At 40.8% G+C, this 15,967-nt stretch overlaps 1 protein-coding gene across 6 annotated transcripts in view; it reads left to right on the plus strand.

Annotated features, from left to right (window-relative positions):
• AKAP7 (A-kinase anchoring protein 7) overlaps nt 1-15,967 on the plus strand; it is a 129,718-nt gene that overhangs the window by 56,851 nt on the left and 56,900 nt on the right. For all 6 annotated transcript variants that reach the window (XR_008662523.1, XM_055310501.1, XM_055310502.1 and 3 more), the window contains exon 7: nt 14,229-14,376. Coding sequence is in view for 5 of the 6 variants with exons in the window: in XM_055310501.1 (XP_055166476.1) it covers nt 14,229-14,376 (148 nt within the window). In the remaining variant the exon portion in view is untranslated. The remainder of the gene's footprint in view (nt 1-14,228; nt 14,377-15,967) is intronic.

The following is a 15,967-nucleotide window of genomic DNA, read 5'->3' on the forward strand; positions in this document are numbered from 1 at the left end:
TCTCCCACTAAGATGCTCTGTTTTGAAGGTCGATATACTCTTTCTATTCCAGTTTGACCTCTTAGAAGGTCAACTGGAAATAATTTTTTGTAGTGAGTAGATAGATACTCCTAAGATAGTGGTGGTGCTGTTGTCAGGGTAGACATTATAATTATTGGTAAACGGAGTGTTCTGGGTACAGGAATGCTCTGGAGCATTATAGGCAAATTCTGAGATAAGATAATCCATTCATTATTATCTACAGGAGGTGTAACCAGTTATTCTGTAATATTACCTTAGGTTTTTTTTTTTTTTTTTTTACCACATCCTGGGTCATTTCTTACGTTCTAAAAAACTGTTATCCATGCCATCTTAAAAAAAAAAAGATTATGGAGCCATAATTGGTCTGTTCATGAAGGTAAAACATCTCCTTGACGTGAAAGATGTAGATGGAGGTCTGCTGCGGGGAATAAATGTTTGCCACTGGACTGATCTTAAAGATCTAGTGTGAAGATTTCCCAGTGGTATTCATTGTTGGCTGCAGAAGTCCCTTGGCTTCTGGGATGCCATCCTTTGGTAGACTAGTATTTGTAGGTAATACCATTTAGTAGAATTAACCAAAAGTCCAGTGGGATAACCAAAAGTTATAGACTGTGATCAGAATTTTGAAAATACAGGAGTGCCTGGGTGGCTCAGTTGGCTAAGCGTCTGCCTTTGGCTCAGGTCATGATCTCAGGGTCCTGGGGTTGAGCCCTGTATCGGGCTCCCTGCTCAGTGGAGAGTCTGCGTCTCCCTTTCCCTCTGCCCCTCCTCCCTGCTCATGCTCCCTCTCTCATATAAATAAATAAAACCTTAAAAAAAAAGAATTTTGAAAATACAGAAACTCTTCTTCACATTTCCTAATAAGGATCTTCCTCTGCTACAGCCTGGTATTCTGGTTCCCAAGGTCAGAACTAATTCAGATTCTAAGACACTTAAGATTTTTCTTGGCATTATATATTTTTCTAACACTAGGAGGCATTTAGTCAATGTGTTTTACATAGTCTTAGTTTCATGAAATTCTAGGAGGGTATATTGCATAAGAGAATATTAAAAGCAGTTGTATTTTATTTTTTATTTTTTTTTAGTCATTGTATCTTAAAGCTAGTTCAATTATCACTGTGCTTTCAGAGTTGTAGTTTCTTTCATTAAATGAATGGAGCCTCAAAAAAATCTTATTAAATCACCACATGTCTGAAATAGTCACTAAAATTCAATTTTTTTGTGTAATTTTCTTGGAACATATTTGTTTTTTTGTACCACCTTCTTTTGGAAGTCTTTTCCTCATTGAGTGACCTTGTGATTGAACCATTGCGGAAACTGGTTGGTTAGAAGTGTGTGCTAACACTTGGTGGCAGAAGAAGACCATTTTCAAATCAAACAAGTATCTTTATGCAGGTCTAGATTCCTTAAGAAATAAATGTGATCTTTTCATGGATAAATCAGTTGTTTTTAAGCACTAATTATTTTCTGGCCTTTTTAGATACCTTTGCTGATCTGTGGCTCTTTCAAACTAGTAATGTAGCACTAAACTGTCCAAGCTAGTTTATAACTGGCGCTTCCTTGTCTCAGCCTTTTACAGAGTTAGAGAAATTTAGAATGAAAGACCTGATCTCCCCTGAAATTGTTAGCTGCTTCTGCCACTTAGATTGGTTTGTTTTGAGTGCAGGGTTTGACATGCGCAAAGCCCAGGTGGAGGGGTGGTTATCAGACCCCAGGATGGTGAGGCTGAGGGGGAGCAGAGAAGAGGTTAAGGCAGTGATTGGTAGAAATGGCAACGGGACGTGGAAGAGGAGAGCCTGTGGGCGAAGGCTGTGTTCTGACAGTACAGTTGAGGGGGGAAACCCAGTCCTTAAATTGTTCGGTAAGTCAATTTACAGAACCATGATTTTAATACAAAATTTCTATGCTAGGTTGCCTGAATCCCAAGCTTCTCCTTCATCCTTCCCTTGCCAAGAGTCCCTGCTGCTGTCTTTTCTCACCTGCTGCCATTATTCACTCTTCTGTATCTAGCAAGTAGCACATTTCCTCAGGATTTTGATAAGTGGCCTGGTATAATTTAGCTGCCACTCACTCTCCTGGGCCTGCATGATAATGTGCCTTTATAAGCCATTTCAACACTCAGGAGTAGTAGTTTAGTTTAGGAGCAGAAGACTATACTTTTCAAGGAGTTTCTGTAACAAATTTGAAGGAGCGTGAGTTTTCTTGTTTTAGCTTTGTTGTTTAGCTTTGGACAAATCTTATAACCTCTCTTGACCTTTACTAACTCCTAGTTAAAGAAGTTTAGTCTTAATGACTCCTGACTTCTGTGCTATTCTGAAATGTCTATAAGGTAAGCATTTTGACCCAATTAGCAAATTTGGCTTCACATAGATGTTTGTTTTTTTTTAAACTTCAGATAGGTTTTCTTGTATGCAGAAAGGAGAGGGGTCTTTAAGTATAGAAAGATGGTGCTAATATAGATTTGGACTTTTCCTTTCTCCTCCTGGAAACCACACGGAGCAATAAAGACAATGGGGAAAACATCACAAGCTGCATCTTCCGTTAAAGTAGGAGATCGAGAAATCTGTAAAAAGCAAATGACGTGCAAGTATGGCCAGAAGCAACTGGGACCAGCAGGACTTTGATGAGAAGCTGCTTCAGGATGGGGAAGACTATAGAGCAGGGAACAGGCTATTGGTGACAGATTCAGAAAGGATCAGCACCTTTTCGCTCCCAGAGGGTGAGGATTCTGCCCTAAGAAGGTACAGAAAGCCAGAGAGGGGGCCCAGGGGAGGTGAATCTCAGGAAGTGCCAATTCCAAAGGGGAGGGAATCCCTCCAGCGGCAGAGAAGGAGCCCAGGGCTGGAGAGGCAGAGCAGGCTAGGCCTCATCCACGCAGCCCAGCCCTGCAGCAGAGGAGGAGGCCTTAGCAGAGGAGACTGAGAGCCGCCCTGCCACTCCCCTCCCTGCGGGAGGACACTGAGGGACCAGCAGACCTCTCTCCTTCCAGACAAAAGCTTGTCTCAAAACATCCTTGGTGCGAGATAGAGCGGACTGCCTCGGTAGCCTATTACTGACTCTCCCAATGCCAAATGTCTAAATTACTTGTGACATTGAAGTTGTTTTCGAATTTCTTCATATGACCCGGTGCACTTAGATCTAAGGCTAGAGTGAAATTGGATTTTTTCTCAATTAAAATTCAGCAAATAAACAAAACACAGCAACACATCTCTCCATTTTAATGGTTTTTTAAAACTAAAAGTTCAGCGAAATCTGCTGTGATACGGAATAATAATTTCTTCTGAGGTATTCTGGGTGCCATTAGTCAACTGTGTCATCTACTGCATGTCAAAGAGCACTATTTATAGCAAGTGACTTCACTTATATTTCTAATACATTTTTCAACTTCATGCTGTTGTATTGTCTCTTTCACTTATGTTGAAAAAAACCCACTAAGTTTGCAATTATTTAACAATGGAAAACGACACCTATACAGGTAAACTGAATGTTCATTCGAAACCATTTAATACTTTATATGTCTTTAAAATTGAAACCTGTAGAATGGTTAAAGGCAAAGTAGAACACATGATCCAGAAAACTTAACCTTTGTTCCAAAATGGCGCTGATACAGAATTATTTAGTTTGTTTAGTCACAGTAGCTGATTTTTTTTATGCGCTTGATTAGTCACATAAAAGCAAACCAATTAGTATTTATTATTCGGATGGTAATAAGATTCTCTCCACCACTGGAGAGTGGTCATCTACCTCTTGCTAATTTCAGTGATTCCATAAGAAAGAGGAGAAAGCTGTATTTTTTCTTGAGAGCCCATGTCGATTAGGGAAAACAAAGGTTGCAATCCAAAACTGTACGAGTTAACGTTGGAATTACACCTCTGTTCCTAAATACGAGCTGATGACTTTCGGCCACTCAGTAGAACCTTATTCTCTCCAGGAGAGGCACCTTAAAAACAGAGTAATACCAGTTTTAATTACTAAGTTGCTCAGTTCTCTCTCTATTAGCAACTCTAGTAAGTTAAAGGAAAAAGTGTTATTGGGCTCTTAGGCCACGGCCAAACCTCACCTTGTGTGTCAAGACCTAACGAAACTTGCTCCTGTCACCTACGGGCCGAGCCACTGGTGACCGCGGGAGCTCCAGCTTCGCTCTAGCCTTGAGGTTCTTTCCCCGAAGCCTCCCTGCTGGCTATACTTGTAATTGTTGCCAAAATGTGTGATCCCCCTGGAGATACGTCCTTGAGGCCTTGGAAACGCAGCGGTGGCCGCCCAGCGCCCTGAAGCCGATGACCCGACTATGAGAGCACTCCTCGCCCCTCCTTGGCCACTGCCTTCCCCACAGCCGAATGTGATTATAGTAATTTGTTACATAACTTTGGGCCAGAATATTTCTTTTACAGTAATTTCAGGTTTGGTCTCCAGCACTCCTGCGAGATCTTACTGAGCAGTCCCTGGGAGGGTGTTCTGTGGGACTGCCCCTGTTGTGCTGCACCATTAGCCACGTCCCCCCTTTCCTACGTGTCCCTTTGCCATGGTTTAGTCCTCTTGGGTTCCTACTTCCCGCCCTCCCTGACCTACCCTGATGATCAAAGGATGGAAGACAGGGTACCCTTTACCCTTGGACTTGCAACACAAACATCTCTCGAACTTCATTCAGTGGAGTTGTGTGTGTGTGCGGGGAGGGGTCACCTGGGAAGAAGCTGAATGGGTATGGAAATCCAGCAGAGCAGGTGGTAACTGTCTGTCCTCGGTATCCCTGCCTCCCTACCACAGGCGCCAAAATGGTAATCCCTGTCAGTAGGGACGGGTGGGGTGGAAAGGAGGATGCGTGATAGGCTCAGTGGATATGGAGGGGGTGGGGTCAGGTTTGGCCGGGCTAGCTTGCCCACCACGATGGCCCAGACCAGCTGAGCCAAAGGAATATGCCAGTGCATGTGATTTATTTTTTTGCGTACTTTTATCCTCAGATGCAAATCCCCTTGCTTCTTGTTAACTTTTCCATTAAAAATTTATTTTTCTACCAAGCGCACTGCTTATTTTGCTAGCCTAGAAGTGCTTCCCAAAATTTTGAAAAGGTACTTAAAAATTTTCTAAAAGAGAAAGTTGTGTGAAAATTCCTGATGAGTCTGGTATCTTTCTCTCTGTACCTTTTCTTGAAGAATATATAATATCATATATATATATATATATATATATATATATATATATATATATATATATATACTGTCATTGAGTCCATTCGGGAAACTATATAATCCCTGTAATTCTGTATTTCAAGAGTAGAGATTTCACATCAAACGTGATTTTTTTTTGAAACATCAAATGTGATTAAGTCTGAAATGAGGACAAAAGGAAGTTTCCAGTTGTATATTATATACAAAATTATTTTGCATAGCAATGCGTATCATATTAAAAAAGGAAACCATTGGATCCATTTCTTGCTCTACCTGAAGAGAAGTACTGATTTTGAAATTAGTTTAGGAAGTACACGGGATTCCCAGGTTGTATCTTTAAAGAATGTTTCATATGTAAATTTTTTTTTTCCCTACCGAGCTCTCTTTTAGCTAATAGGATATCCAGGGAATGTTTCCAACCAAGTTGAGTGAAAAGGCGTGCATCATCGGGCACCTTTCTACCTTGTGCCATCTCCTAACCTACAGCACGCTCAGTGTACGTCTTAGCATGGTTATTTCTTTCTTGCTCTTTCACTCCCTTCTTGTAACATCACCTCGTTGGGACACCTTCCCCTGTCCTAAGTTGTGTATACAGAATAGGCCTGGGCAAGTGAGGTAGAGTGCTCTGTTGGGGTTGATGGGGGCGGCAGGAAGAAGGAAGAATGTAGATGGGAAGAAAACCAAGGAAATTGATTAATTCATAAGATAGTGGAAAACGAAGTGAGTACTAGATGCATAGGAGTATGATGAGCTACAGAAACCTTCTAGGTCTTTCTTGCTTAACGTTACAAGGCTACAGTTAGTGATGCCTGTAGATGCATTAAAATATTTTGTCAGATATACAGCCCCTTGTATGCTATCTAAGTGTTTAACTCTTATTTGGACCGTATTTTAACCTTATAATTACTTCTGAAGTTCTGTCTGTATAGACAGTCTGACCAAGTTAGGTGAATGGTTTTGACCTCTGGGCTATAAAATCAGAATACATTCAACCACAATATATGTTTGTTGCAGTGTTATAGAACAAATTAAAATTGTCAGGATTTTTCTGAATGATTTTTTTTTTTACTCTTGTGTTTGTTGAGACCCTGAGACTTTTTCACACCATTGACTTGCTGGCATTACTTCACGTTGGGAAGTATTGATTAGAAGGGAAAGCTATTGATTGAAGGAGCAGAACATTTTAGGTTAAGTTGTAAGTGCATAGACCACGTATGGTGATAAATTTTGAGTTGGAGGATGTTTTATGTGTTATCTTTAGTTTATAGAAATAAATGGCTAAGCTGGTGAATTCAGGAGAACACGTTGTTATTTGTTCCAAACAGCAAACTATTAAGAAAACAGATGTGATAGGGAGGAAGGCTGCAGCTGGTTGACATCCGAGGGACCACAGGACGGTGGTGAGCCAAGCACACAGCTGGGCCGGATCACAGGGAAGGGAGAGACCAACCGAGACTGAGCTGTACAGGGAGCCGTCTCGGGTGCCTCACTTGCAGGAGTCCTTCTTTGTTTCAACGTGATGAGAAAAGCCACAGGCAGATATTATAGGACGTGCGTGGCCGACAGCGTAGGCTCTCTCATGCGGCTTGAGGAGGAACTCCAAAAACTGAGGTTTCCCAAGTGGTCAGAGAATGAGCTTATGGAGCAATGGACTGTGTTGTAAATAAAGGTGTACTTTCCCAGGGAGCTGGTGACCTGGAGGATGGCCTGGATACCATCAAACTTGTTTAATAGGTCCTCAGTGTAAATGAACTTAATGTGAATTCTTCTGTGCTTTCTGATGCCAGCACCTCATGGAAAGAAATTCCAGGCGGCAAAACCGCGTATTCTCTTGGTGATTTCATGAAGTAGCTTGTGCTGTTTGGAGTTCTACGTCATCTTCACTCCATGATGTCTTTCTTTGCCCCTTGAGGAGCATTCGGCTCCTCTCAAAGTGTTAAGATAGGTAGAAGGAAGTGTCAACAGTAGAAAAAGAACATAGAACTCCTGCAGCTCTATGTCTACTTATTACTTGCTGAAAGATGTAATATTGTAAATATTAGACGTAATGGTAGGCTAAAGAGTTTCTGCTGTTTCTTTCTCTAAAGCCTCAGGATTAGACAAGGCAGTCATGCTAAAAGCAAATTTATAAATAGAGGGATTGAGGAGATGGCGTATCTAAAAACCCCATGGTGATGCTCCATCATAAAGTAAAGTGAAGAATTGAGAAATACTGTATACTCAAATAGCTGGTTTAGAAAATGCAATCTCTGCCAATGTTTTACTCAATTATTTGGGTATTGGCAGGATAAGAAGAGTTCTTTGCTTGGGAGGAGCAGGTAATTTTTTCCATATTGTAAGTAACATTTATGAATTCTTTCTCATTTCCCTCTGTGGACTTCATTTATTATGGACATATAATTATCATTTGATTTATTAATATTAATGCAGCATGTTAAAGGCAGGTATTTTTAGAATGCTAGAGATTCCCAAAGTAATTCTCATATTGATTTTAGAAATATGATAGTATATATCATTATATGTTATGGATGATTAATAGTCTTAGAATTTTAATATTTTAAAGGAAATAGTGATGAGCTTGAGTATTATCATTCTGTTCATTTCAATGTGTCTGTGTTCTCCTCTTATCTTGAATGTGGATCCACACTACCTCTCACTAGCTATGGGTCCTTTGGTAAGTGACCTAATTTCTCTGTGATTTAGTTTCCCCTCTGGGGATAATAACAGTGTCAATCTAATGGAGCTATTGTGATTATTAAAGGAGTTAATAAAAGTGTTTAGAACAGTGCCTGCCCATAGTACCGTGTGTTTTCTATTACTGTGGTCATACAGGCCACAGAGCATCAGTTTTTTTCAGATTGGCTCAAAACAACGCGCAAGAGAACACATTGTCTTTTCTATTTTCCGTGCTCCTGCTTCATCACTTCTGAAGTTAGTGACAGACGTGAGGCAGGGTGTCAGGGCCTCACGCAGGAAGCAGGTGCTGGCCGGGGACCAGAGCAGAGCCCAGGCCCCAGGGATGACCCGGGGGCAGGGAGAGGGCACGGGAAGCTGCCAGGCAGCTCTCACCCAGGGGTGCTGGACCCTGGGCCTGAAACCACCAGCAGCGCGTGTGCTGGGGCTCCTCTGTCCTGTGGGAACAGGCTGGGGGGACTGAGCCCGGGGTGGGGGGCTCCGTTACCCGCCTGAGAGGGGCTGAGGAGGGCTGAGGCTGATAAGAAGGCAACGGGCGGCTCTGTGCCAGGGGGGAGGGACGGAGCAGAGCAGAGTGCAGTGAGGCCAAGGGGTGAGGGAGGGAGCACTGAGAACTGCAGAGGAGGGTTTGCCTCCGGGAGGTCCTGGGTCAGCCTGTACATTCCTTAGTCACTTGGAATTGCCAGGATTGACCTTTCATTAGGGGCAGGGACCCTTCAAAATGATGTTCGTTTTTTGACTGATGCTATCCCACTGCTGATGCATAAACTCTTGGGGCGCCTGGGTAGCTCAGTGGGTTAAGCATCCGGCCTGACTTCAGCTCAGGGCAGGATCTCGGGGTCCTGGGATCGAGTTCTGAGTCAGGCTCCACGCTAGGCGGGGAGTCTGCTGGAGATTGTCTCTCTTCTCCTTCGTCAGCGCCTCCCCCTGCTCACGCACGTGTGCACACGCATGTTCGCTCTCAAATAGATAGATAAAATCTTTTTTATTTCAAAAAAATTTTTTTTTAAATTTTATTTATTTACTCATGAGAGACACAGAGAGAGAAGCAGAGACACAGGCAGAGGGAGAAGCAGGCCCCTGCGGGGAGCCCGACATGGGACTCAATCCCGGGACCCGGGGGTCACACCCTGAGCCGAAGGCAGGCACTTACTCCTGAGCCACCCAGGGATCCCAATAAAATCTTTTTTAACAAAAGACTTCCAATCTTCTTTGATCACCTGATCAGCTGATCCCCAAAATGATGAATGAACCACTTTGGTATGGCTCTTAATTTATTTCTGAATTTTGGTTTCAAGTCATTATCACAGGAGACATGCATCTCTGTAGCCACTGCAGAACAGGAATAAACTATCAGGAAACACAGCCGAGCTCCAGGAGTGTCAGGCTTTACCATCAGTAGGACACATAATTTCTTTGTCTGATATGCAGCCTATTTATGTTTTCATCATGAAAGTTGTGATTATTATAAGATAATAAGTCACAATAAGAAATTATCTGCTACTGTATAAAAGTCTTAACTTTTTTTTAATGAAACTGGCATTTCTTTGTTCCTCTAATCACAATAACTTTGTCATAGAAATAATTAAATTTTATCTTTCAGAACCTAGAATGACTTTCATATACAGATTGTGAACTAAAGTGAATTTTCATATTTCATAGCTTTCTTTACATCATTTATATTGAAAATAGAATTTGGTGCATAGTAACATAAGCCTGAGCCCTCTTTGGTACATATTAAACTATACACATCATTTAGCTAAATGTAAATGATATGGTGGATGCTTTCTGAGTAAATAGGTTCCATTATTTAGCAGATGCAGCCTCAAATGATTCTAAAAATACTCATCATGGTCTCAATGGCATTTTTCCTGGATTGGCTGTTTGGGTGCCAAGTTACAATCAAGAATGAAGTTCTCAGGGTTTAATAGTACATTTTATCAAAGATTATCAAGTGGCTTTGAACATCGTTAATAATTCTTCCTAAACCATGCCTGAAACTAGGCTAAAAGGAAAGTAAAACTTTAGTCATTTCTAATGACTAATTAAGACAGTCTTGAAAAGTTTTTCTGTTTGATGTTTCTTGCTACTAATTTATTGTTTGAAAGTCAGATATCTTATATTTAACTTCCTATTTTATCTTTCAGCGTTATGCTGCCTAATTGATAAGTCAGTTATATTGGGTAAAATTATAAATGCAAAGCCCTTGAAAATATGCCCTGTCTTGGCTAGGTTTAAGGCAAAAATAACATTCAAGTTTAGTCCTAGGCAGCCACCAAGCGTGTCCACAATTTCAGGGTTGCAGCACCCTTCGCCTGGTTTAGGTGAAGTCCCCCTATACATTGTTTCTCTGTACTTGAAATAGTCCCAACTCTTTTAGCCTTTACAGGTCAATTTTTCTGGCTTTGACTATTTTATTTTTTTGGGTAATTTTTTTGAACTCTTCTAATGTGTTCTACTTTCATTGATCCTTAAATACAAAGTACCTTGGAAAGGGCCTGACTATTTTATTTTTTGGGGTAATTTTTTTGTACTTGAAATAGTCCCAACTCTTTTAGCCTTTACAGGTCAATTTTTCTGGCTTTGACTATTTTATTTTTTTGGGTAATTTTTTTGAACTCCTAATGTGTTATACTTTCATTGATCCTTAAATACAAAGTACCTTGGAAAGGGCCTGACTATTTTATTTTTTTGGGTAATTTTTTTGAACTCTTCTAATGTGTTATACTTTCATTGATCCTTAAATACAAAGTACCTTGGAAAGGGCCTATGAAGAAGGGAAGCAGAGAATAATTTGGGGGGTCCTAAAACATGAAAATCGTGCTAACCCAGTCTTTTTAGCTTTAAACTGGAGGGCACTGTCTCTGGGACTGTTTTGGAGGCGCAGTGGATGCATTCAGAAAATAGGAGGAGCCTTGGAGTGCCTGCGTGGCTCAGGCCATGATCTCAGGGCTGTGAGATCGAGCCCTGCGTCAGCTCCATGCCCAGAAAGTCTGCTAGAGAGTCTCTCTCCTTCTGCCCCTCCTGCTTGGGCTCTTTCTCAAATAAATAATTAAAAAAAAAAAAAAAAAGAAAATAGGAGCCTTCTTAGCTTTACCCTGAATGATATCCAATTTTGATATGCTCATCTATTTTCTCAGAACGATAGTTCTTTCTCTTCTTATGAAAGAAGAACACGACCTGCTGCAGCTGGGTGGCGACACCGATTCAGATACATTTTATTAGAACCGATGCCTATTGCTATGGGAAAAAGAGCCTGGGGAAAAAAAAGAAGAAGAAATATATTGCCGAACAGAAAATTCCCTAGAGAACAAAGATCATGTTAATATTATATATCAGACCAAGCAGATTCTTATCTATTTCTAGGCTCTTTATCACTGAAGGTGTTTTCTGTTCATGACGTATAATTTCAGTGCCTCCTAAGCCAGGCCTTTTGAACCACAGTTCTCTCTATAAATTATGACTTAAAGAATGAATTCCATTCCACCCTCTAATAAAAATTCGCTCCTTAAAGACTCAAAAGTCATCTGTGAAGAACTCTTGCAAAAATAGTTGGCCCTTACTTTTTTTGCCAAAATTAAGCCTCTCGAATGGTCACTGTTCACATTTCCCTTATTTCTTACTTTAAAGAAATCATGACATCTTACAAAGCCACACCGGAGGTGCCGGCAGCTGGCCAGCGCTGGTATCTTGAAAACTGAAGTTCCTCTTTTCCCTGCAGGGTCATGACGGGTCTCCCGCTGCTGGCCCCGGGGTGACACCGGCCCGCTGCCTCCCCAGCCAGCGGCCAGCACACGCTGGTGTTTCAGACCCATCAGAATGGCCAGTTTCCGTTTACTCAGAACCTTTATAAAGTTTCTGAAACCGTATCTCTCCTGCAGTTCCTTAAAATTCACTAACAATACATATGTTATCATATTTATCATATCACATAAATATGTAGCCTTTACTCTGTTTCACTGCTTTGAACGCTTTTATAAGTTCACTTATTTAGTCCATCTACCACTTGAAGTAGGTTCCACTGTTAACCTCATTTTACAGACGAGGAAACTGAAGCAAAACCACGTCCTGAGAAGCAGCAGAGCTCGTTGAGCTCACACATTTCCACTGCCCCCAGCAGATGCTCTGAGGCCCTGCTGCCCGCCTCCCCAAGGGAAGGACCTGGAGGTGCGCCTTCAAGGGAGTGGCCAGGCAAAGTTCTCCTCAGAGTGAGGTTGGAGCAAGGGCTGCGGGGAGGCAGGAGACGGGCCACGAGGGGGTCTGGGAAGACCACTTCCAGTACACAGGTCCCAGGGGATGGCACTGGTGTGACCAAGGAGGCTGGGGAGGAGGCCGAGGAGTCTGGGGTGGAGGCCGGGGAGGAGGCCAGGGAGAGGTCAGGCTGAGGGGAGGCTGAGGAAGGAGCAGGAGCCGAGGTCCAGGGAGCACTGAGCGGGCGGGGCAGGACCTGGTGGGCTCTCCTGGGGCAGTTGACTCTTCCTTTGAGGGCAGTAGAACCGTTTGGGGAATTTTGAGCAGAAGAGTGACCTGATGTGATGCGTGTTTTTATAGGATAATTCTGCCTGTAGAGGAGGCGAGGGCGGGAAAACAGGGGCTGTTAGGACGATACAGGTGAAAGATCGGGGAAGCTCAAACAAGGGTAGCAAGGGAGTGGTGGCCATGAGTCACCGGTCGCGGGGAGAGCCAACGCTGTTGGATCGGAGGGGACAGCGAGAGAAAGAGGGGACTCGGGGACACCCCAGGGCTTTTCGCCTGATTAGCTGGACTAGAGTTGCTGTTGAGTGACCTGGGGGGTCTGTGAGTGGAGCCAGTAGGAAAGGCCAGCAGCTCAGCTTGGATACAGAACAAGAACATACATCCACAAAAACATGTTGATTACGGTGTTAAAAATTAAGGGCAACCTAAATGCCCTCTAACAATAAATAATTTGAATGAATAGATCAATGATACCCCCATACAGTGAAGTACTATGGAAATTAAAATATTAAAAATAGGGTGCACATCTGTATATTATTTATTGACGTACTAACTGCAAAAATAGCTGATTGCTAAATCATGGCTCAACCATATTTCTATAAAAAAGAAAAAATGTACTTTGTTTCACATAGGAAAAATAAAATACATAATAAAATTTTAGTAGTTGCAGTGTGGGGTGATTTTATTTTATTTTTTTTGTTTTTACATCTTTTTAAAACTTTTGTCAAAGTTTTTTGTGAATAAAAAGGGAAAATATATATTCTAACTACATTATAATATTATTTATTTAAGTATGATCTAAATACAGTATATGTATGCATAGAAAAAGACCTGAGGGGTGGAGGGATGTGCCCGTAGTGTTCATATATTTTCTGTAAATGGCAAGGACATGAATGATTTTTCTTTTTCTTTAGATTCTTCATATTTTCTTTTTCTTTCCTTTTAATAGATTTTATATTTTAACTAATCTCTACACCCAGTGTGGGGCTTGAACTCACAATCCCTAGACCAAGAGTTGCACACCTCACTGACTGAGCCAGCCAGCTGCCCCTAGATTCCTTATATTTTCTGATTTTTAACAAATAGCAGGTATTGCCAGGGTAAAATTTTTACCAATTATAAATTGAACGGAAAAGTGCACACATGGTCAGTCAGTGAACTTGCCTTGTAAAGTACTGTACCTTCACATTACGAACTGTGTTTGGGTCTGTGAGGCTGCGGGGGGGACCATTACGTAGGCAGGGGCGGGGGAGACGTTCATTCCCACGTTTTGGGAAACCACAGAGACAGCAAGGTTTCCCACTGTCAGTTTTCACCAATCACCCCCTTCCTGCTATGGAAGGTACTGAGAATAAGGAGGGGCAGATAGAGAAGGACTTGGGAGATGCACTGTCCCCTCCTCCAATTCAAATAATCATTAACCGTCTTCAAATGACTCTTATGTCAGGAGTTTCAAAATTGCATACATCTTATTAAAACATTTTATACATTATAAAATATTAAGATCTATATCACTTTTAAAAAATTCATCCATTTCTCCATTGTTGATGATTACTCTTTTTTTTTTGATACCTCAAATTTCAACTTGATATACCTCATTATTTCAGAAGCTTAAAGCATATGAGGTTCTGAATGCCACCAAATTTAAACCCAATACTCTTTGATGATTTTTTTTTTTTTAATAATACAACTCATCCTAGAGAGGGAGACTTTAAAGACAGATTCAACCATTTTGGGGTATCCATTTTCAGATGCCTCTAGGCAGAACTAGATACCAAAGTATAATGTCACATTCTAAGACAGTGATACAAATATGAACTAGCTGCCTCGGTGGAATGATTGAGTGATGTGATTTTGTTTTATCATTTCAAGGGAGTGAAAAAAATCGACCCCAAATTCTATGAAAAATTTATCAGTCACAGATTTGGAGAAGAAATGGTACATCGCATAGATCTTTGCTCCATGCTAAAGAAAAAACAAAGTAATGGTTATTATCACTGTGAGTCTTCAATTGTGATTGGTGAGTACCATTTAAAAATTACTTATTATCTTAGTTTTTATTTCTTTAGCATCATTTCTTTTGGCAGATATTTAGGGCTAGTATGTATTTTTCTCTGACATATTTTTAGAAATATTATATTTTGGCATTAGTACATTGGAAATTTTATAGAACGCATTTATTATTCACTGTGGTCAAGATTTTAATACCTATGGTTTTTATGTTTTTGTGCTTTATATATAATGAAGTCTTGAAATGTTAATTCAAAATTCATTCCAGTTTAATTTTATTTCATGAATATGAAGAAAGCATTGTCTTCAGTGAAGGCCTATGTGAACACACATCCCACACCAGGCATTTTCATGTTTGCTGCTTTTAATTAGGATAGAATATTCCAGGCCAAGAAGTTTCACTGTGAGAAGATAAAGTCTAGGTGGCCTGCAAAGGTTGAAAACTTGTCCTTCAATTTCCTCCCCAAAGGAAACATGTTTTGTGGGGAAACAAAGATTCATACGTGAATGCTTCTATCATCTTATCAGGGAGTTGGCTTGTGACGGAGACAGAGTCATACACAATCATGTTTCCAAGTGGAAAGTTTACATCAAACGGAGATTTTTTTTAACCAGAACAGGGCTATTCTGCAGTGTTGAATGTATTCAAAGGAACCTGATCTGTTGTGATGCAAATGTGCGATTTCAAACCCAGGCAGCATTCTTCTAAGATGGTGAACTTCAAAAAAAAAGTAAAAAAATAAAATAAAATTGTGAACATCAAGATAATCTGATTGTATGGTTTTGAAGTAACTTGACAATACTCAAAGAAGACAAATACCTGTATCTAAACATTTCATGGTCTTCATCAAGATAATGTCTCTCCACATCAGCTTCAAGAAAACCTGTGGAAATACACATCCTGAATTTTAATATACATTCTCAGTAGAGCTCTCTTCAGAGAAGTCATCACTTTACCTTCCAAAGATCTTAGCTGTCTTAAACGGAAGATATTCAGTATGTCATTTGAGTTTATATTCTGAAACATTTCACATCTCTTTTAAGGAAGATTTTTGTGTTTTCAGAATCTTGGTTGGAGAGCTGTCTTCCATCGAAGTTTTGTTGAGCACCAGACATTTCTGTTTAGGTTCATTGCAAAGGGCAAATTTAAGACTTTCTTGTGTAACACAGATGTTGGGTAACTGTCCATGTGTACACAGGTTAGGCCAATGTTGAAGGAGAACTCATTGTTCTTCCTTGACTCTCCTACTCTTGGATAAAGAACAAACAAAAAACCCCCAAGCAGTATGTATATTTTCCTGAACGTATCCTGGGATTGGTATCATAGCATGTATCCCCTACATTGCCTTAGGACAGCTCTGTTCAGCTCATTCCCGAATCACAATGTATCAAACAGTGATTTTTTATGTTATTGCTCTTTTCAGCCTACTCTTAAAAATTCCCCTTATTCTAGGCAATATCTCCAGATTTTCCCCTCAGGCTCCTTTATCTCCCATGTTTTCTAATGCAGAGCAATTTAGCTTCTTTTAAACTCCACCAATCTTGTATCCCCATACTGATAATTTAATATTATTTGAAAAAATGGTTTTTGCCTATTATAA

This window comes from Nyctereutes procyonoides, unplaced genomic scaffold (assembly GCF_905146905.1).
Source record: "Nyctereutes procyonoides isolate TBG_1078 unplaced genomic scaffold, NYPRO_anot_genome, whole genome shotgun sequence".
Taxonomy (NCBI): domain Eukaryota; kingdom Metazoa; phylum Chordata; class Mammalia; order Carnivora; family Canidae; genus Nyctereutes; species Nyctereutes procyonoides.